General features: G+C 40.9%; 1 protein-coding gene across 4 annotated transcripts in view; it reads left to right on the forward strand.

Moving 5' to 3' along the window:
* The window catches only part of PHF21B (PHD finger protein 21B), a 154,503-nt gene that overhangs the window by 1,265 nt on the left and 129,612 nt on the right, over positions 1-23,626 (forward strand). For 3 of the 4 annotated variants that reach the window (XM_066184348.1, XM_066184350.1, XM_066184349.1), the window contains one exon: positions 97-162. The exons of the other annotated variant lie outside the window; for it this stretch is intronic. In XM_066184348.1, coding sequence (XP_066040445.1) covers positions 97-162 — 66 coding nt within the window. The remainder of the gene's footprint in view (positions 1-96; positions 163-23,626) is intronic. 4 annotated transcript variants of the gene reach the window in all.

Below are 23,626 nucleotides of genomic sequence, written 5' to 3' on the forward strand. Positions count from 1 at the left end.
TTTTGCCTTTGAACAATTTCTAGCTCGCAAGTTTATTCATTACAGGGGTTAGTTTGCACTTTGCCTTTAATATGCGTCTTGTTGCCGTTTTTGCAGAACGGGGATCTTAAGAAACAAATCCATGAAAGGCAATCAAGAATAGCAGCTCTTAATGAGAAACAAGTAAGGAACAGATCGATTCAGTTGTGTTTGGTTTTTCTTCTTGTTTTTGCGATGCACTATCTAAACATCCGAAAAGTGTGTGTGTTAGCTGAAAAATACCGGCGGCAAGGGGTTATAACATCCATTTTCTTTTGCATAGAGTCAGAAAATGCATGCTTTCATAATGAGGTCGGATTCTCTGATGTCTTGCTGGGGGAAAGAATAATTTCAGTACTAGCAGTAAAAAGATAAGCAGTAGTTAAAACGTAAGAAAAAAAAAAAAGGCGTCCATTTTGAGTTGGTCGACATGTTTTAGGAATATGGAAAATTCTCCTGTCTTGGGCTACTTTGTGCACTTCTGTGTAATGTGCAGAGCAAGAGTTGGAAAGGAGGAGGCTGGAGCCCCGTTTGGAGCCATTTCTGGGTTTAATTACAAAACTGATGCTTATTGATCACTTTATTTCTTTTCTGCTTCTTTTTTCTCTTCTTTTTTTTTTTTTTTTTTTTTTTTTTTTCCTTTCCTCCCCACTTGCCTTTCTCTTCCCTTGGTCTGATCTGACGTGTTAGCTTTTGATTCGAGTTCATTTAGGCACTTTCACTTTTTTTCCTACCCCTTTCCAGAAATACGAATTAAAAAAACCCCAGAGATTAACCTGTTTCAGGCGCCACGGAGAGGGGGGTGAAAAAAAAAATTAAAAAAAAATTAAAAAAAAAAAAAAGGAGGGAGAGAGAAACAAAACAAACCATGAACCTTCCGCCCTGCCCTTTCCAAAGTTTCTCGTGGCTGTTTTTGTGACCCCCCGGGGCCGTGCTCTGCCCGAGAGGAGCCGGGGAGGAAAGTTTGGGTGCGGGGGGCGGCGGGGCCTCAGCACGGCGGACAGCGCCACTCCCCCCCGGCCTCTCTCCCGGCACTTCCAGCGCGGGAAAAGCCACTTGGAAAAGGCACTTGGAAAAGGCCAGGGGAGATCTGCCGGCCTGAGCCCCGCTCTCTCCGTGCCGGGGCTGAACTTTGCGGCTGGCCCCGCGGGCCCTCCGCGGCCGTGAGGGGCTGCTCCGCTCCCCGCTGCCGCCTTCAGCACCGAGGACAGTGCCCGCCAGCCCAAAGCCGCCCCTTCCCTCCCTCCCTGCCTGCCTGCCTGCCTCTGAGGGCACAGGGAATGGGCACACGTGTTCCCCCGCTTTCCTCCCTTCCCCCCCCCCCCCCATTTTTATTTTTTTAACTTTAATTTATTTTTTTTAATTTTTTTTTTTTTTTTGGTGTGTGTTTTGTTTAGCCGGAGTTGCGGTTAAAGTTGCGGAGTGCCTGTGGGGTGGCTCTGCGCGCCTGCGGGCGGTGGCCGCACGCCACTCTTTTTTTTTTTTTTTTTTTCTTTTTTTTTTTTTTTCCCTCCCCGTTTATTGTAATGCGAATTGGTCAGCACTCTCCAGTTTGGTAGTGGAAGCTTCCATTTTGTGAGGAAGGGGTGTTGGTTTCCTCCTAACATGGAGAAAAGTCTGCGGAGTTTGCCGGTGGGGGATGGGGCCCCATTCATGCCGAACATTACCATTTTGATTGCTTTGATGCCATTTTTGGAGGGGGGAGGGGAGAGAATACCCTACTCAGCAGAGCACAAAGATGTTTAATCACTGTATAGAATCAAATCAGATAGTTTCTTTTTTTAAGGCAAATCTGACACTACATGGTGTGTAAGGGCTGTTAGTCCTTGTTTTGCAGTGTAAAACAGCAAATTGTTGACTCTGATACTGCTGTATTGGGTAGAACCTTATGGGTTTTTTTTTCTTTTTTTAATAAGGTAAAAGCCTTTCCCGCAACAATGCATCCTTATGTGTTGTTTCTTAAATATCAAAATAGTTTTGCCGTTCTAAGTGGGTATTTGGAACATAGATTTGATCATTTCCCCCTGTATTGTAGCAACTGTTTCAAGGCTGTTTAAATTTTTATGATCGTAGTAAATGAGAAGCTATTTATTATATGTGGTGTTGGAATTTAGATAAGGCAGAGAGACACGTTTGAAAATTCAGTTTGAACATTCTGATTCAGCTTGGGGAAAATGGTTTTTGCTAAGCTTGCACAGCATATTTATGTATAATCCAAACTAACTAGTAAACAATCGTTGTATATTTATGACTTGCCATTCTCATAATCTTGTAAATGAATCTATAGACCACTAAGTAATTAAACATAAAATACCTGAATTCTGTAAACAGGAAATTTGGCCTAGCGGGAAACCTCCTATTTTTAGGCAAAACGCTAGATTTCTTTTACTGTTTTCAACATCTTGTGCAACAAGAGCTCATAATTAAGAGCCTGGCTGGAGGTGTGGTGTCCTCGTGCTCCAGGCTGCCACCTCCAGAGCTCTACGCTGAAATCTTTCTTGGGTCACAAGTGAAATGAGTTTGGAGGTCTCAGCTTGTGACCAAGTCACAAACCCATCGTGTAACTTTGCAGACTTGCTAGAGTTAGTGGTTGCTCCTTAGGTAATGGCTTGTAAATGATCTCTGTGTCCTTGAGGGTGTAGAGAGGGAGCACTGAGGACCCCTGAGACCACAGATGGGCTCATGGTGGAGCCACTTGGTGGTTTCAAGCCCTCACTTTCATGGAAACACCAGTGTAAATTAAATAGGCAGTTCAAGCAGGGAGGTTATTTTTACATATGTATTTACATTCCTTCCTCCTTTATCCCCCCAAAGATTTGTTTAGGCACAACTAATTCGTAATTCAATAATGTATACCTTTGATTGTGCATGCACTGAATACAAAAGACCCTAAAATTGCATTTCAATTTAACTGCACATGGTAATGATGAAAGAGTAAAACAAACAAACAAACAACCCTGTCTACACCTGTTAGGAACGTAGCAGGAGTGGGTGTTATCTCTCAGTGCCCCTGTTCATCACTTTTCTTTGTAGATGGCTACAGTGGCATTTGTGGCAATGTGTACTCTTCTTGAAAGTTACAAATGAGGACACGGAAGAACTGAATGAAAAAACCTCAACTTTTGAGGGAAATTTACGAAGCAGACTTTTATGTGCAGCTGGATTTAAAGTTGCATCCTAATTAAGGATCCCTGGCCAGTCATCAATGTTTCTTTTATGTTGGTGGGTTAGAGAAATATGGAACTTAGCATAGTTTTAATATTTTTCAGTGTCTTCAAATAAGTGCTGTAGATCCATAATGTTCATTACTGGAAGTTAACAGCTTCAATCAGTTCTTAATTTGGCATCCAGCTCAGAAAGACAAGTTAGACTTTTGTCACAAGTACATCCTTCAGATGCTGTAGTTTTGATTAACTGTCATCACACCTGAGAGTGGGTTACCTCTTCTTTGACAAGATATGATGTGTGAAGGCGCCATTAGTTAGTCCAGTGGTTTTACACCTTCAATCTACAGCACATGCAGAGCAGCAGGAACATTTTAATCTGAATTGTCAAGCAACAAGCATTGGTGTATAAATAAAAGAGCCATCATAAGAGCCAACATTGGCCTTAATAGCACACCAGAGGTGCTCTGCTGCATGTGTTTCTTGCTCTTTATGTCCTTAAAGGGTTGTTAAGGGTCTTTTAATTCTAGAAAGTTGTCTCTTATTAATAGATCAGGATAAAAAAACATAGACAAATCTTTAACCTCCGTTGGAAGTTCCTTTTCACTTGTTTCTCCTTACTGATATAAGTGTTAGGTGGCAAGCCAGATCTTTAACAATGAACATGTGTGGGCCACTGTATTTTTGACCATGATGAACTCTGAATTCAGACAGCCTGTCCTGGAGCACAGTAATAAAAATTTGCCTTCCTGAAAGACATTATGCCATTCACTTGTGTGCTGCCTCATTTCTTTACCATAATTTACTATCTGTGCAGAAAATCAACATTAGTTTCAGGCAGACTTTCCCAGCCTGTCTTACTGCTGGTTTGGGGTTATTTTTTGGGTAGTATATCTGAAATGAAATCACTTGACTGTATTTTGCCTGTGGTGATCACCAGCAAAGCCTGTTTGTGAAAAGCTTAAAAATTGAAGTACAGTTTGTGTGCAAGTTGCTGGAGATGGTTTAACTCAAGATGCCTCACTGTGCTGATGCTGTCTCTGTTTTGGGGAAGAGGAGGAAGTCGGTTTTGGGTTTGTGGAAGTTCATGCTGGGCTGCCCCTGCAAATGGCAGCATTGCCATTTAACATGAGTTAAAGAGTAAATTATTGATGTTGCCAGAGCTCAGTATTTCATATGGCTGGGTTCTTCCAAAATCATTAAGGTACAATAAGGGTTATAAGCTTCAGTGAAAGCTCAGGTAAAATCTGAAAGGCATTTCCAGGTTGAGTCGAACCTGATGTCAAACTCTGACCCAAGGTATGCACAGCCCTCCCTATTGCTGTGGCAAGAATTGCATCCCTGTCTGGCTCTGGATGTCAGGGGAGGCAGGGTGATGAGCTCCCAGGTGGAGTATTAAACTTTTCTGTCACTGCTCTGAGTCTACAAACACAAAGACAACAGGTATTAAATGGCTTGACTTTGCCATTCTTCTGCACATTGAGGTTCTGCTGACTTTGCTGGGAATCCTGAACAATCGCAGAATAAAATGAACTTACTGGGTCAGAGTGAAGATTAGTTCTGGATTGTAATTCAGAAAGCTCCAGTTCCCAGAAAGCTCCAGTTCTCTTTTTTTTTTTTTTTTAATTGCAAAATCAGGTGGGAATGTATTGCTTGTTTTGCCGTCTGTGGAAAGAGGGAAAAAACTAGGGAAGGATTTACCTGCAGCTTCTTGGAGGAGAAACTTAGGAATATAGTTTGCATAATGACAATCCCGGCAGTCTGACAGTAACAGCATACTGAGATTCCTGTGTCATGTTGAAGAAAAAGGCTAATAAAGGACATTTTCCTGGAGGATTGGAAGGATGGCTTCCAGCCTGCCATTAGGTTGCCCTTATAAAGATTCATGGAATTCGCACATCTGTAACAAAAATTTATACTTGAGGGGTTGGAGCCCCATTTTGTTTGGTAGCTGCTGGACTGGTATGGGAAATGCTATTTCATTCCAGCGTTTTTCTTTGACTGTTCACTTTTCTCTACTTGTACAGTGTATCACTTGGCAGGGCTAACTGTTGAAAAGAGAATGTTACATTCATCCTAAGCATTTTAAAGAGTTCACTTTGATATTTTACCCACTTAAACACCTGCTGTCAGAACAGTACAATTGATTTCAATTAACTTTGAATTTCTTCAATAAGATGACTCTTATAATAACTCCAGTAATCCCATGATGCTTCATTAGAGGAGCTGGCTATGATGATTATCCTTGTGATTTAGCAATTTTTTTCCTTACAATGCCTTTGTCTATTCAGAAAAAAAGGAACTACGCCAACAATACCATTTTATTCCATTTCTGGTTTTACACTAACGACACTTGCTACCTGTTACACACTAAAATACCTAATTTATACTTGCAGGAAACTGGTATTTGTTCAGGTGTACACAGTACTTTAGTAGGGAGACTCTTTTGAAGAAACTTTGGTTCTATGTATGAACTGTGCATCCTGGAGTGAGAATTTGTTTTAATTTTTGAGTAGGCACTTGGGTAGCTGTTAAGTGGTGTTTCTACAGGAGTCTTTGTCAGGGGTTCTGGTTTGATGGAACCAAATCTCCACAGGTTCCTGCCATGTGTGTGGCTCATCCAGAGCAGATGTCTGAACCAGTTCATCTTGTTTCAGGATCTGGTGCACAGACTCCTTGTATCTGTGGAGGGAAATGGGAGTTTTAAGTGGTGGTTTTAAATGCCATTTCCAATGGGATAGTGCATCAGTCTAAACACTTCTGCTGTGTTGAAGTAGAGAAAATCTCTTTTCGTCTCATTGCAGATTTGATTTTCAAGTTGAAAGCGTGAAGGTATATAAAGACATGTTCATACAAAGTTACTTTTAACTTTTCCTTCTATGCCTTTCTCTTTGTGATCAAAGATAAAATACGCAGTATTTTTGTACTTGATTGTAAAATGATGCCTCCCTCTCCCCTCCGCCCCCAAAACAAAATCTGAAGCACCAGCAACATTTTTAAGCAATGAAGTCAAAGGATAGAAATTTGCAAATTGGTAAGACAAGGCCATGGTAAATGGTGCTTGTGTGACCACGATGTCAAGGAGGGCAACTGGTACATGCAGAGGAGCTGGAGGTAAGGGAAGTATGAAAATAGGCTGCAAGTTTAAGATAAGAACAAAGAAGAACAAAAAAGAACCAGAATTGGACTAATTGAAATGCTAATTTGTCATTCTGCCATTAAAGTAGACAGTTATTTCAGTGTAATAGACTCATATTTGGTCTATCCAATCCTCATCACGCACTTCTCTTGTATGTCTGCATATCCATCTATTTTATATAAGTTTTTTAAATTTTATTTTTAACTTAAGGTGACACTGTTTTGGTTTTCTTTTTTTTTTTTTTTTTAAATTTGGAATTGTTCTTCTTGAGTTAAAATGTACTTTGTGAGAAATGTTTTCTCCCCCACCCCTCTCTTTTTTGAATCAGCTGCTTATTGTTATGCAGTAGCAATTTCCAGAGTGTCATATGAAATTGCTGATGCGGCTTAGTTCCAACCTGCAACTGCCAATAGTAAGCATCTCTTGAAATCTAATATGTACCACAGGGCTTTTTGCACATGTACAGGCAGACCCTTCTGGTTAATAGACAGAGGACTAGGAGATAGGAGCATGTATTTTTCCCATTTAACCCATGGAGAACTTAAACGTATGTGCAAGTTTAAACTGTAAAGCAATCCTTTGACTGAATTAAAGTGAACCAGAGGAACTGACCATAAGTGCAGCTGCAGTAAATTCAAAACAATAAGCACTTGAGAACTCTGTAGATATGATGGGTGGTGTTAATTTAGGCTCTTGAGAGGCAATCTTATTTTCAGAGATATAATTCAGTTTTAAGAGCCTGGGCATTGAGGCTCTGGCCAGGATAGTGTGTTCAGCTGAAGGCTGGTCTGATTGCTTGGGTTTAATTGAGAGAAGCACATGATTGGCCTTGAAACAGAAGTTAAGTCTGTATTGTGTATAAGTTATTTTTGTTTCCACATTGATTTAGCTTGATCCTATTGGTACTTTGTGATGTAGCTTACGTATTATCCAGGGAGAAGGAGTGGAATTGCCTTTCTGTGCAACTCAGCTATTGATGACAAATCTTAAAAGGTTACAGAAAGTGAAATTGTATATTACATTTCAAATAATTGAGTCAAGCGAGAATCACTGATACCTTTGACATGCAGCAGAGATTAACCTACATTTTCTATAACGTTCTGTTTTTCTAAAGTGCTTCAAATCAGCTAAGATTGCCTAAAGATTTATTGGTGAGTCGAAGCTTTTCTAAGAATGAGGAAGAGAGAAGCTTCTGTTCTCAGAAATGTACAGACTTGAGTGTCTCTGTGTATAAATTTGCTTCTCTGTGTGTGTGTGTGTGTGTGTGTGTGTGTGGTTGGGTGTGAGCATAAGGTCTTTCTCTTTGATATCATTCAGGCAGAAAGCCAATATGCGCATGTAAATGAGCCTGAAAATGTAATTAAAAATATATACATACTGGGGACTGCAGTACAGAATTTCGTATGAGATGCAGGTTATAAAGTGACAAGTAACATTCCCTATGTAATCACTGGTACTAACTCTCGTCTGTGATTTATGCATCTTGTGTGTTATTAAGTGCCAAACGGATAAATGCTGAAATTATTTCCTTAGATATCATTTCACCACGGTGACTGAAAGCAAAGTACACCTCGCCCCTTCTCTTCCCTTCAACCAAAACAAAAGCCAAAATACACCTACCGTGCAAGTGTTACTACGGAGACTAAAAGTGTTTTACATAAGGTCAGATAAAGACCTATTTGATAACATATCTTTCCTGGCAATAAAATGTGACAAAACCGGGCTTACTTGGGAATATATTAGATCGAGGGGGTTCTGCAAATCGTTAACACGCATCTAGGAACTTGCGTACAGATGGAAAAAGAGAAAGATTGCCAGGGGATAGATAGACATAAACAGTTTTGTCCTTTATTTCAGTGTAGATAACAAAGGCTCTCACATAAAAGCCTGTATGAGAGGCACCTCAGAAAAACTCCAAACTTTAGGCGAGAAGCCGGTTTTCTTTGCTTGAAAGTGTTTTCTAAAAGTTAGGTCAGAGTGCTGGCTGCAGAAGCTAATGTTTCTGCTCTCCAGCTTAGGGAGAAACTACTTGGAAAAGCATTTATTTTGCATTTAAAAATGTAGGTGGAGTCCAGATGCATTTCTCTCCACAGCTCCGCAGCCCGTGAATGTATACAACCTAAGCCAGCGCCTTATTTACATTATTTTATTAACATTCTTTGCTGAGTGGGCTTGAATGGAACACAATCTCTCATATAGAGGATCTAATTATAAACATAAGGGACAGAACCAAATAAGCAGTCTTTAAAGGGAAAAGAGTCTGGCAGCTTTGTTTAAAGTGTCCTTTAATGAACTTCTTTAGCAGCTTGTATCTTAGCAACACGTTTTATTACATACCAGTGCGGGAGAAGCAGTTTGCAGATGGAGTTGCACACAGTAATTTATTTCCCCCCTTTTCCCCCTGTTTTTTTTTTTTTTTTTTTTTTTTTTTTTCCCTCCTCTGTGGTGACTCAACTGGAATGTGCAGAGTAGCTTTTCTAACACTGATAGCTCACTTGAAATCCCTGATTGGTTCATTTGTATCTGTTCTGTTTTGTTAGTTGATGAAAAAGGCATTTATGATGGTAAATGCATACTGATTTTGCGTGCTCTTAGAAATTCAGATATGACTGTTTTGTGAATAGGCATGGGATTTAAATGGAAAACAACCCCAGCTTTTTTCAGTGCACTTTTTTTTTTTTTTTTTTTTTTGTTTCTTCCCATGGATGTGTTGTTGCACTCGGCACTCGTCCTCATTGCACACACCAACGAGTTTCCAGATTTGGAGGTTATTTACTCCCCATGTTACATGGAATTGTTTTAATCTCTTATCTTTCACCCCTCCAGAACTAATTGGAATATAGGAGTGACAGAAGCATTTGCTATCTCTTTATTTTGTCTTCTTAGAAAAAAACCTGGCACTTAAACTGCAAATATATATATATATATATATAAAAAGCTGCTGTTTCAAAAGCCAATTGAAATTCTGCACTACTGTCCCTCCTTCAAATGACCTACAGGGCTTATCTTTGTTGAAAGAAATACTTTTTGTTCTCTCCACTACTAATTGCAGACCAAGTTCTCCTCGTATGTTTTGAGTGAAAAAGTATGTGAGTAGCTTTTTTCAATGGGGTCTTTGGAGGAATATGGTGTTATTGAAGATGAGCATGAGCAGTACAATCTAGATTTAATTATTTTTTTTCTTATAAATTAAAGGGGGGAAATACCTTTAATGAGCAAACTAAATACTCTTCATCTCAATTTACATTTCCTGCTGGCTAGGCAGGTGTAAGTCCAGAAATATATTTCCCTGGAGTTCACTGGAGTTACCCAGAGTTTGCACTGGTGTGATAAAAATCAGAATATTACCAGAGTGAGAAAAGCAGGTGTGGAGTGGAGAGGGCAGATGAAGGCAGTCCAGAGTGTTAGGAGAACCCACAGAAGATGGAGATTGTTGGCTTAAAGATACTGCTCTTGGGGATGGCTTCATTAAACTTCAGTTAAGTGCTAATATATTAGGGGCTGATATTAAAAAGACAAAACTTGTCCATTTCATAAGGTCCATTGATATTTGCAAGTAGACAGGAGATGGTTTTTTTGAAAGAGATGGAATTGTTTCTCTGCTTCGAATTAGTGAAATATAAATGCATTTCCATTAACTGGCTAACTATTACATTTATTGAGTCCTTGGTTCAAAAAAACCCAGTTTATTTTCGCTCCAAAATATGGATGGATGGATCTCTCCAGCTTTCTGGTTTCAGAATGTGAGGTGACACCCTGCCTCTCGTCCCTTTTGGATCTGCAATATCCCAGCCTTAGTAGCAGCATAAAGAAATCCTTTGAACTTTATAATCAGTCAGAGGTAAAGGATGCAGTCCCACTCTCCTTTAAATGATGGTGGTACTGGTTTTAAAACAGAAGGACGTCCTCTGGAGCCAAAAGTCATTCCGTTCCCGTGTGATTTACTTACTTTTTCTTTCACAATTCAGCCCACTGTTAAATTAACTCGATTTGGATGGAAAAAACTCTAAGCTGGGGGAGTGCACTAGAATCTTGCACAATCACCAGGATGAATGATGGAAGTCTGAACTGTCAAACAAGCTAAACCATGAAATTTGCAATATTGCTAGACAAAGGCTTATATCTTTTTTTGTAGCTGTAGGTCCCTAACAAAAGGGACCTGCCATTACTGGGACAATTCATGTCCTGTCATGAGAAATAGTATTTATGCCAGACACAGCATTTGAGGACAATGTCTTAGGTTAATTTTTTAATGTGGTAGAGCTGGGGATATTTAAGTGAGGTATAAAAACAGGAGTCTTAACATACTAAGAAGTTTCTTTCAGGAATGTTACAGTAAGAGAAAACAAAATGAAAAACTTAATTGTTTTCTGAAACATTTAGGGAGGAATTAGGAAACCTGTGTGTCAGATAGGCTAAAACAAACCAGCAAGATCCAGTGTTTCATTTTTCCCTCAATAAAGAAAAAAATACTTTTTTTTTCCAGAAGCACAAGTATTTCCAGAAACTTCTTTAATCCTTTGAGTGCTAGCACTGTACCTCATTACAGAAGTACTTTTAGTAAAGGAAACCTAAAGGAACTTCCCTCCCCAGATGAAGCAAAGACTCATTTATAAACAATGAAAGCAGGAACAATAGAATGCTGAGTGCATTCTGCATGAATAATATAATTGAGGATTCTGAAAAGCCCATCATTTTTGTATGCCAAACTCAGTTTGGGAGTTTATGAGACTATATCTGGATTTAAGCTCTGGATTTCAGGCCTTTTGGTTGAAAAATTTTGGCCACAGTTGGTTATTTTATCTTTTCTTCCACTTGCACTTTCTCAATTAAAGTAATTCTCCTAAATATGCTGAAGCTCTTTGGGTCTGGCTCTGTCTTTATCCTGTGTGTATTTAGCGTTTGGCTTAATGAGATTCTCCTCCAGGATTCACAGACCACAAGGTAATGCAAACAGTGAAGGCAGGAGTGGCTGACATTTTTCCATACACAGTGGAAGAATAAACTTGCCCCAAAACTCATCTTTGGGTGACTTTGCCTACTGTTACAAATACAGAGCAAGCAAGCTGGAATTTTCCTGGCTTGGGCTGCCTGAGGTGGTCCATTTCACCCACTGTTAGGAACTTGCTGTCTTATTTTATAGTTTTTATAAAATTTATTTATGTCTTTATTTTTAAGTAGCATATAGTTATGAACAAGATGTTCTTTCCAATGCAAGCCATCCCGTGTTTCTGTGGTTCTCTCAAAGTTGAGTTGTTTGGGTTATTTTGCAGTTCAGTCCCTGGCTGCTCTTTGAAATTGCCTCCTATTAAACCGAGGGCTGTCAAATGATAAAGATAGATTTTGTAGGATGATCCAATGCCCTGAAAGCTGGACTAATGTATTTGCTAAAGATCTTCCTGCTGTATGGCCCCTATTAGTTCTACTAGTGTTCGCTTGGCAAAGTGGTGTGCGTAAGATCTGCCTGTAACTACAATTTCTGATTGCCTTCTATTTTGCTTCACTGTTTGGGGAAAAAAAATTAAAAAATAAAAAGGAGGAAGATGTCTGAGATCTTCATGTTAAGGTTTTGGGGTTTCCTGGGGTTCAGTTGAGCTGTACCTGTTTATACTTCCCAAAAATCTGGGCCAGGTGGACTTTAGTTCCTTCACCATCCCCAAACTACAAAATTGGCCAGTCATTGTTGCAACATTTGTCTTGATCTCCCAGGTTCTTGCTCTTTCATTAAGCTGGCTTCAGTTTAGGTTAGCATCAGCCACTGGTTTGCTGATGGATTTTCTCTAAAGGCTGTGGCTAAACCTTTAGATTTTGGTGTCAAAAAATAGCTTTAAAAATGTTATTCCAGAACAAAGTCTGAATAATAATGCTGAAAATTGCTACATATTTACTTAATGATTCACTGTGCCTTGAAAAAGATCTTTTGATCATCAGATAGTTATGTATTCATCAGCTGGCCTGTTCCAGCCTATCATATAAATACATCAAGTTTTCAAAATGCACAATTCTCAGCAGACTACGGGACCTGGAGTTTATTAAAATGCAGTTTCTTGACATGACTGAACTCAGCACTGTTGCAGTCTGTTGAGTTACTATCCACTGAAGGAATTTTACCTTCTCTGGTTAAGGATCCACTAGGTAGGTGCAATTCCTCCCAAATCATTACACTATTTTCAACTTAAAAAATCTTGAAATTGGCATCAGTGAGTGCCGGGCTTCTGTGGGAATTTGATTTGCTGTGTTGAATGTGCAATGAATCAGCTTTAAACAAAAATAATTTGATTGCTTTACATGCCTGTCCAATGTTGTTCTGAGGGAACTGACTGTTGTCTAAGAGCATCCCAAATGTTTTTAGTGGAAATGGCTTAGGAGACAAAGCGGACCCAGGGATTTATGTTTCAAGGGCCGGATTCAGCCAAACTCAAGGGTGTTGGCACCCTTCTCCCTTCAGGAGAAAAATCCCCTGCAGCTGATAGAAGAGGTGTACAAAGTGTACAGAGATCAAAACACACAAAGAGCTTGAGAAAACGAATTTGAGGTGTTATCTAGAGCGAAGGGATTAAAATTGAAACGTGCAGGTTCTTTGTGAGCACAGGAGGGAGGTCCCTGTATTTGGATGAGAAATAGAGAGGGATAGGTCCATGTTTGCGATGGGAAGATGGTTTTCTTTCCCAATTCCTGGCAGAGTGGAAGCTGTGGAGCTTCTGTGCAGGAATTGCTGGCAGGCACACTGTGATTTTATGGATACCCACAACTGGCATGGGTCTGAGCAGTCTCCTTTTCCCACATTTCCTTGTTTCCCAGGAGAAATAGAGGAGACCATTTTAAGATTAATTAGCTAATGATGATAGGCAAGAATTCTCCTCTGCAAATTTGATGCTAGAAGGGGTGTTAAGATCAGGATTGCTGCTCCTGTGCACACTTTTCATTCTTTCTTTGTTTATTTGCTTGAAGTTGATGCACTCTTCCCTGGAACAAGCTTTTGCTGGATGTGTACCCAGTAAATGTTCAGGAAGCGGAGTTTTAATGTGATTCAAATCAGTAATGTCAGAATGTCAATCAGTACTATCAAATCAGTAGTTGTCAAAATGCTGTGGATTTTTATTTCTCAAGGCTAATATACCACATCTATTTTTAATTATCAGCTGTAACTGGGGGTGTGATTGATTTCCCTCTCCTGAAGTGTCATTACCAGCATTTCTGTATTCAGCTGTCCATGTTAAAATGTTTGAATAACCCTCTATTTAGAGTGATGATGTCCCACCTCAGAGTGGTAATTTCAAGCTTAAAAATTTCAATATCAAAGTGACTTACTTTTAATTCCCAGAATGGATGTGTCACTTTGCTTCCCTCACTTGTGTTCCAGGAAGCGTAACACATAGCTGATCTAGCAAAATGCATGAGAGAACCTCTCTTTCTGTCTCTTTAGGTAGGTAGACCCACCTCAGGAGGAAAATACAAAGTGCTGAAAGATGGTGGCATCTCATGCTGCCACTTCCTTAGGACTAAGATGATCAGTTTCTAATGTGGGTGTTTAGAATGTTCTCTGACAAGTAGTTGGACAGTGAAAACTGAAGTTCTGCCGGTCACTGGTAGTTGTGCTGGCTCCCCTCTGGCTTTTGTCTTTGCTGTGTGGCTTTGGCTCTTTCACCCTGAAGGATTTTTAGATTGAAACACAAAGAGATGCTTTCTTTGGGCTTTTAGGGTTCAGAGGAAGGTGGTGGTTATGCCACTGTGCAGTGCAGTGGAAGGTCTGGAGAGCAGAACTGTGGGTTCTGAGGACACTGTCCCCATCCCAAGGGTTCAGGGTAACCATCCCATGTCTGATCCCAAGGACTGAATGCCTGTTACTGTGTGGAACATTATGTGTGCTCCAGGAGTGTGCTCTGCTGTTGGGTTTAATCCCAACAGAATCCACTTAGTCCCCTCCTGAGTTACTTTGCACTGTGAAACGAAGTACAGGACCTGCTTTCATCAGATCACAGGGTGATCTGCTTCAGAAATGAGCTCCTGACTTGGAAGCAGTGATTAATGTGGATTTACCCAATATGTGTTCCTTGCTGGTGGGTTCCTCTGGCACTTGGAACAGCACTGCTCATCTCTGGCCCTTCTGTCTTTATCATGATATCCCAGGCTATGAATGGAGGAGAGGGAGGAAGGCAGTTTCCCTGCTCGTGGGCATGGATGTATCAAGTGCGTTCCTCTGTATTCTGCATAGTGGGGATGAAGAACCAAACCCTATTATCTTTTCCCACATTATTCTGAGTGCTAGAAATGTTTTATATCCCTAAGATCTGGGCCATTTCAGGTCTAATGGGATTCTGGAATCCTACTTAAAGCTTTTATTTTCTTACTTTGGATGTAAGACCCATATCCCACTATGGCTGGGAACAAGGACCCTCGAGGTTAAAGCATGAGAGTATTTTGGATTGCAGTCTGCACTTAATTTGTCTGTGCTAACAGAAGTTAGTGTCCATTGATTTTGATATCTTGCTTGAACAGAACATTAGAGGAGCACTTTGGAACTCCTTATATTTCTTAAGAAAATGCCACCACTCCCCTTTTTCAGGAGGAATTATTGCCTCTCCTTTCAGATTTCTAATGTTTGTAGTATTATCCATTACCCAAGACCCAAAAAAATCAATGAGGTTCATAAACACAGTTGAAACATACTTATTTTGCTCTGAATGTTTTGCTCACTGTAGAAAAGTCAGCAAATGTAATTGAAAGAGAGCACAGAAGTGCCATTTTTTAATGTTGAAAATGTTTGTTTGGCTATTACCAAACAAGGGAACAAACGAGTGGTCTCCCAGCATTCTCTTTAAACAGCCAGTAGGATTCTTTCATCCAGAACTTTACCACTGCTGACCTTCAGTGCTACAAGGAGCTGTGTAGCAGCTGGGGAGGGGAGCAAAATGCCAGTGATGCTTCCTCCCACCAGGCTGGCTGGGGTTGTGACCTAAAGGTTGTGTTGTGACCTAAAGGCACAGGGTTTGTGCCATTAGCAGCAGGGAGTGGGGGATTCTGCCCTTCTGTCCTGCTCAGATGAGACCCCACCTGCAGAGCTGCCTCCAGCTCTGGCATCCCAGCACAGGAAGGAACATGGAGCAAGTCCAAAGGAGGCACCAAGGTGATCAGAGGGATGGAGCAGCTCTGCTGTGAGGAAAGGCTGAGAGAATTTGGATTGTTCAGCCTGGAGAAGAGAAGCTGCAGGGTTACCCAGTTGTGGCCTTCTACCTGAAGGGAACCTGCAAGAAAGGTTGAGAGAGACTTCAAGGGCCTGGTGTGACAAGGAAAAGGACCAGGAAAGGACAAGGAAAAATGGCTTAATACTGAGAGAGATGTTAGGAAGAAATTCTTGGCTGTGAGGGTGGTGAGGCCCTGGCACAGGGTGCCCAGAGCAGCTGTGGCTGCCCCATCCCTGGAAGTGCTACAGGCCAGGTTGGATGAGTCTTGCAGCACCCTGGGATAGTGGAAAGTGTCCCTGCCCGTGGGACAGGATGATCTTTGAGCTCCCTTCCAACCCAAACCATTCTGTGATTCTATGTTAATGTGACTGGCTTTTACCCAGCAATTCCTCAGTTGCTGCAGGTATAGCTGATTGTACAATTCTTGCCTGAGACACAGTCATGATTTCCTACTGTCAGCATGTTTTTCAATGACGTGACACTCTTTCTCCACAGTAAAGAGTCTGCACAGAAACAGGTGGCTACAGCACAGAATTAATGGAGAACTGTGGATGCTGAGGGATTAGTGTGTAGTGGGGTTCTTGTGGAGTAACAAATATTTCTTTAAAACTTGTGAGGTGTAAGGTGTGTGGAGGTACATTCTACAGTGGTTCTCTTACTGCAGCTACAGTAGAAATAAAGTCTGGACATTGTGTTAGTCTCGAAGTGACAAGAAGAATGAGGTTCTGGAATAACTTTCCAATAGAGAAAGTGGAAGTAGACAACCAGTCTTCTATTATCTAGGGGAACCTGTGACATGCAAAGATGTTGAGCAGCCCTGACAGGAGGAGAAAATACATAGCTGCTACTTGTTCGTGGGCCATAATGTTTGGAACTATTTCTGCAGGATACAGGAAAAAAAAAATATTAAGGACTGAAAGGATAGCTCAACATGTTAGCCAATCTCTGTTTTATGTCATGTGAGGAGTTGGTTCCAGCTGTCATAAACTTCTTGATGTACTGATGCTTTTGTCATATTAAGAAACTGATTTCATATTTTCTATTCTAGTTCTTACGGCATCAGTCATAGGAGTGTTTCTATAATAAGTTGAATATCGAAGCTTTCAAGGCACAGATTGCTCCGTTTGTAGGACAGAGTTGTTATTTCACAGTAAATCATGCTGTTTCTGGCACTTCATTTTTCCTTGGGATTGTGGTACCTGAAAGAGCCATGAAACATTTTTTTCAGAGTACAGTGCTCCACTCAGACACAGGATCATAAAGAAAGGACTCCGTACGTGGAGGTAGAGGTGACAGTTTAAGTTCTGACACTGGTATTTCTTTTTTAACTGCCAGGAAGCACCAGAAGATGGCATGGTTTGTACAGATGCGTGCTGGAAAGTGAATGAGTGAGCTTGTGAAACTGCTATTAATAATCTTGGGTCGAGTGTTTAACACTGTCGTAAAGAAAAGCAGCAACATGCAGTATTTTAATTCTCATTTCTTCTTTCTGCCAGTAAGAGACAGCAGTAAAGTCCAACTTATCTTTCTGTTAATCTCTCTGTCTATCTGTCTGTCTGTCTGTCTTTCTAACCTTTCTGAGTTTGGACGGCACAGAAAATGGGAGGGGAAAAGTGGAAAGAAAGCAAGTGTGATGTAATTTTGGTGTAATGTACACTGAAAGATCAGCCTCACAAAAAGGGGTCTTGATGGTAACTGAAAAAGATGACACCTTCCCTCAATAATTTTGATGAGAAACTTTCTTTGTCTGCTCTGTGTCTGTCAGTTCAAGCCTGAGAGCCCAGACTTATCCCTCTTACTTTCCCGTTCTCCCCTCTCAGTTCCCAGAAAAACAATGTGATGACCACAGGGTATTAAGATACTGTTTTACCCTCTGAACTGGAGTGCCAGAGTCTTGATAGCTTTGGAGATTCAGGGTTTAAAGATATTTCATCTTAACTTTCCTAAGGTTGGAAGAAGTAGGAGTGTATTTTGAAAGCTGTGTTTGTGGGATTCTGCAGGACCAGCAGGCTCTGCCTCGCCTCTCATCATTTACTGGATCTGAAGTTTTCTTTCATGCAGGTGAAACTGGTGAAGCTTTTTATCAGTTTTAATGAAAGGGTGCCTCAGTGGAGCAGTCTGAGATCATGGACTAGCTGGTTAATATTTCTCTAGCCTTCCAAAAGTGTAAAGAACTACAAAAATGTTAAAAAAGTAATTAGTACAGGGGAAGAACCCATTGAAACTATGTTCCCTACCATAATTCTTTCAGCCTGTGACATGCTTTGGCTGATAATCATAAAATCATGGAGTCACAGAATGACTTAGGTTGGAAAACAGCTCCGAGATTATCGTGTCCAACTTACGACTTGTCAACACCACCATGGCACCAAGTGCCACATTCAGTTGTTTCATGTTCACTGGCACTGCATTGTAAAATTCAAAATTCACAGAACTGTGTGCTTAGGGTTTGTAGCACACAGTTGCTTTGATTTTTGGGTTGGTGGTTTTTTTGGTTGTTTTGTTTGGTTTGTTTGTTTTTTTTTTTCATTGACTATCCAGGGACTGGTACTACCTTTTTAAGGACGTGTTGAGTTTAGCTCTGTGACTTGGTTTTTTATGAATTTTTGAGGCAAAGAGCTTAATATAGAGACTGATTCTGATGTATGGCAGGAGAAACTCTGCAGAAGTTGGCAGAGTGCTGTAATGGGAATGTAAAGATTAAAATACTGCATGTGCTCTTAGGCTGACCACAATATTTACAGGGGTCGGGGGTACTTGAAATTTGCTCTTTGCCATCCTGTAATCTTGTTTTATCAATGGGACATCTGAGGGAGGGGTCATATTTTCTGCACATTTAAGTGTTGAGAAATCTGTACACTTGTGCTCATGGAGAACTTGGTTCAGTATGAGTACAGGTGGGATTTTAACAGAACTCAGTTCACTCCTTTCACAGGCTGAAAGAGCTGAAAGAAGGTTTGCACCAGATTTTTTTTTCCTTTTTTTTCCCATCTGATTTTATTAGACTAGTTAGTAGTTAGAAGTAAACATTCCGTTCCATCATTCTGGAATTTTTTATCTGTGTGGTATGATGTGAATCACTTTGGAGGTGGGATACTTCCAAGTATAAAGAGTCTATAGATGATGCAACAGAATGAATTTTCAAGCTGAAGCTCCGCTAACCACAGCAGGGGGTGGTAAATGCTGTGCATGCATAAAGCTAACATTACAGGGTTGCAGTCAGAGGCTTGTAAGGAATACAGGGCATCGGGGTTTCAGTGCAGTTCTGCATCTGTGGGTGCCTTGTCTCTCCAGGGTGCTCACTGCTGTGTTCCCTGTGGCAGAAGGAGCAGTTCTGTGCTCAGAGAAGTGTCGGCCACGCTGTCCTGGTTCAGCGCATTTGCATTTTGCTGTGGAGCAAATGATGCAGAATTGGATTTTCAAAAGCTTTCCACAGTGTCCCAGTGCTCCTGACAAAGCTTCTGCTGAGACCCGTCTGTGACCACGGTCCCACGTGAGTGTTGTCCCACATGGGAAGGGACTCATCTGCCACCATGTCTGGTCCCTGTCCCCAAGTCCTTGCTCAGGGAAGTTCCTGTCTCCAGGGTTGGCCTTAGTCCAGCAGGCCCTAGGGTTTTCTGGTTGGGAAGGGACAACAGACAGTAGGACAGGTGCTCATTAAAATTCAGTAAATTTGTAGAAACTGCCCAAGGAACACATTCAGAAATGACTTTTTTCCCAATTACCTTCACCCTGTCCCTCTTTCCTTTTCAGATTTACTCAGTGTTGTCACCAGTAAAGGAAGGACCAGATCCAAAGCCATTTCAAGGCAATGGAAAGGTCTCTGGCGTGCAGCCTGGATCTGGCTGGATTTCACTGGATTTCCTTACCAGTTATCTTGTTCCCACTGCCTTCATTGGGCTACAGAGCAGTCCTTGACAGCTGAGACAGTATGGGTTTAAAATGGAAAAATATGTTTACATTCAGTCTAGGAGATCCTCAAACATACAAAAGAGTTTCACTCAGATTAAGAAAACTCCCAGTGGTAAAGCCAGAGTTCAAATAGTGACCTGGGAAGTGTCAGGTGAGGGTGAAACATTGGTGCTGCAAAGCAAAGGGAAGCAGAGAGATGTTTCATCTGATTGGGAACCTGGGGTCAGAATTAATTCTGCAAACAGACCTTTCCAAGGCCAAGTTATGCATGTGTGGAAATTGAACTATAATAGGTGTTGTTTTGCTTTTTTAAACAGAAATTGCAGGAAACTTTTCTTTATTGTTGACCTTCAAAACATTTTAGAAGCATCGCTCAGTTAAGTTAGGCTACCAAAGTGGTGTGGGTGTCAACTTGCTGCAAAGGCAGAGCAGGTGATACTTAGGCCTTACATTCCTGTGGCATTTTTCCTTTCTTATTTACATAGTTTTGTGAGCATAAACACTGTGAACACTAGAGTTTGATGGGTTTGTGCCTTATATTGGTGCCTTAGGGAGAGGCACACTCTGCTTCAGTGTTTGGCAGAGACAGGAGCATACAAAGGTGTTCTCAAATATTAGTTCTCTAGAGCCTGTTGGGAGGTTGTCTGTGGTGCCTGACCTTCAGTTAGTCCAAGTAGTGAACCTCACTTTTTTGTGAAGCTCGCTGATAACTTAATATCCTCAGGATATCAACCCTTCTGTCCAGTTTGGTTGAAATTGCACGGAAGGTTCAAAGTAACACACAAAGACACTGTAAAACTGTTTTTTGCATTTTAAACTGTAATTAGCACAGGGTGTGATAAAATTTTGAAATGGAGCAGGTTTTTAAATCCCTCCCTGGGTAACAGTGGCAACGGGAACCCCCTCGTCTTGACTGGGCCACTTTCCTCCCCTCCAAAGCTCCAGGCTGACTTTGCTGCATGGAGGAAGCCACTCCGAGAACCTCCTGACTGAATCAAATGTTTTTTGGAACCCTCAGGATTTTGGTTTGGTGTTATTATTTACATGCAGAGTGATTTGCCAGCCAAAGTCAAGGCCACAGGTGTGTGTAGCATGCTGCAGATACAGGTCTAAAAGACAGTTCTTCTTCAAGTTTACCAGCTATGTCCTCCATCCAGCTACTGACTCTAAGGGCAGCAGAGCAAGTGACCACTTGGTGGCTATGCAGAAGCTTAATTCAATTGTGACAATGATGAAGAAAGGGAGGAACAAGGTAGAGAAAGGCCCCAGTGTTGATGTGACTTGGAAAGAATATTCTGGTTGCTGGCTTGTTGGCTTGGGTCTTTGGAGATGTAGGATCTCTTCATTGTTTTGGTGGTTTTATGCTGTGTGTAGCTCAGCCTCCTTTCTCAATTTTAAACTGATGAGCTGGCTTAGGGAGCGGAGTCACCCAAAGCTAACTTCACAGAAAGAAGGTATTTGTTCCCTCTGGCTATGGATTGGCAAGTCAGAGCCCTGTGCAAGATAAGGGCTTTTATTCATCCCAAACAATTCTTCAGGAAAGCAGAACTGGGCACTGTTACTTTGCAGCATATGGTGCACAGATCAGCAATGTCCCACGTAATGCAGTGGCAGCTTTGTTACAACCAGCAAACACCTGAAATCCTGATAAGTTTGCAGCATGCTGCAGAATGGATAAATCCCACAGATCTGTCATGTAAAATCTTTCCATTTGGTTCTTTCTTTCACACAATGTTCTGTAGCAGTTAACTATTTATATCTGTGTTAGTAACTAATATTAAATTGCACTTCAATTTTTACATGAATAATCACCAAAAAAAAAAAGATCAAATTAGGAGTATTACCCATATTCTGTCCCCCAGAAATAGGGATTTTTATGTATACCTTGGTGCAATCAGTGTGGTAATTTGCAGTTGCAAAGACCTCCAGGCAGTCATGCAAAACCCATGGGGTATCTCTTGGTGCTGGAGTTCTAGCTGAAGTCTGACAGAGCTGACAGACGTGTGCTGTGCGAGCTCTTGTTCCTTCCCACACAGTTCCTTTGTACCCACTCATCTGTGAGCGCTCATCCACAGCACTGGCTCCTCCTCAAAGCCAGGACAGCTCCAGCTGTTTCTCACACCTTAGCTCGATTAATTTTAATTTTAGTTTTTGCTTTTTATTTGGCTCTGATTTACATAAATGAAAGAGTCCCTTGATAAACTTCTTGTATCTCAACTCTGCATACTCAGGTGGTGTTAAGATATAGAGTCAATGTAAAAAAATATTAATTTCCTGGAAGTTATGTGATTTGTTCAAGTATAATATTGCTGTTGTGGCTTATTTTATAGATTTTATTTGATTGTGGTGGGCAGGAAGCAAGGACTACGTGTCCCCATGAAGTCCTGTGAAGTTTTGTCTGTATCTCAGTAGTTCTGGCACTGGTACTTGGCTGTGTGGCACTGACCACACACCCAAGTGACTCTCTGAGCTTCAGTTAAGAAGGACAGATTTATTATTATTATTATTATTATTACTAGATTGAGCTAATTTTGATCATCTTGTCTCAATTTTAAATCTCTGTGATTGCTGTTTACTTCAGTAGCCTCCAGGTCCTTCTTCTTGTACGTGGAAAACCTGGCAGTTATGAATGTTTACTGCTAATGAGTTGCCTTTTGTGAAAGTACATTGATTTCTAAATCAACATCACAATTTTAAATGGCCTTGTTAAACTGTGTTACAAGTAGCTGTTTGCAAAGTTCAAAGTCTAAAAATTAATTAAAATCGGAGGCCCTCTTTGCTATAAAATATTTAGTTGTTTTCTTTCTTTTTTGTTAGGAATGTCAGCTGTTTGTGCTAAGCTGGCAACTAATGGTAGCTGCAAGTTAATTTGGTTATTGTTTTTTAGGCACCGCTGAAAATTGAAATCCTGTTCCATTGTTACATTAACTGTGGTCTTTTCTGGAGCTGAATTTGTGAAAGCAGTGGTTAAGGTTTTGGAGCAGGACTGGTTGACAACATTTTGAGGACTTATTTCTGTTGTGACACAAGACAAAGTAAAGACCGTTGGTTTTCCCTCAGAAAGTGGTTGGCTGCATACATGGAAGTGATTTGGCTTAGGATGGGAGAAAGTCCTCAGAAACAAGGAAGGGTCTTAGAGTTTGATCTTTCAGGAATCTTAAAGATTTCCAAGGGTTATGTTGGTAATTTGGGGAATAAACTCTGACCTTATGTCAGTGTTCAGTGTGTGCCAAATTTTCCTCTGTGTTGCGCAGGACTCTGGATGGAATAGTCGAATTCACCTCAGTCCCACAGCATCAGTACTCTGGAACTGCCTGTTCACCTGCCTGAAACTCCTTTCCAGAACACACCGATCTCTGGCACACGTGAAGGTCTCCAGTAGAAGGGAACTTATTAAAAATGTATAGAACAGTGCCCTTTTTAAAGAAAGAACTTCCATTATTTTGTCTTTTTTTTTTTCTGTGTGAAGGAAAAATCATATATTTGCAAATGTAATTACAGTTTTGGAAACCACGTGTCAATTATTTTCTATTAAAGGAGCTTCCAGAAACCTTTTAGGAGTCTCTTGGTGTTAACCCAGGCACAGCAATGCGGGGGAGAACTTCTGTCTGAAGAGCTTTGAGTTTAGAAAAAGACAGGTTGTAGTTCCACTTCCACGGAGTGGCAGCTGAGGCTCGGAGGTATTTAGCAAGGCAACCAAAGTTGTGCTGGGAAGTTTGCAGCAGAGCTGGAAACTGAACCCAGGGCTTCTCTGTGTTGTTTTTCAGTTCACCCATATGGGCATCCATAAAGGTGCTGCTCTTCTACACTTCTTCTGGGAGGGATCGGAGCATGCTCTGGCTCCTAAATGAAAACACTCACAGTGCCATATAGTCTTCCTGATGGCATTTTCTACTAGTTTTGTTGCAGTGTGAAATAAATGGCAAAAAGGCCACTGGTTTCTCCAAACAGCCGTAACAACAACAACAACAAAACGTACAAACAAACAAAAAAACCCCACAAAAAACAACAAAGCTTCGTTCTTTATCCTTGATGAAATATTTATTGGGAAGCGGCACAGCAAGTTGGAGTAGTTTGATTTGATTAGCAAGTCTAAATGTATTAGCTGCAAGACAGAAACTATATTACAATTAGTGATAATTAGTTGCACTGATTACTTCAGACTTCAGTACTGTTTGACAGATGTGTTTCTGTGGTGCACTGTTGAA

This window comes from Chamaea fasciata, unplaced genomic scaffold (genome assembly GCF_029207755.1).
Source record: "Chamaea fasciata isolate MVZ Bird 193981 ecotype frontalis unplaced genomic scaffold, bChaFas1.0.hap1 SCAF_5, whole genome shotgun sequence".
NCBI lineage: Eukaryota > Metazoa > Chordata > Aves > Passeriformes > Sylviidae > Chamaea > Chamaea fasciata.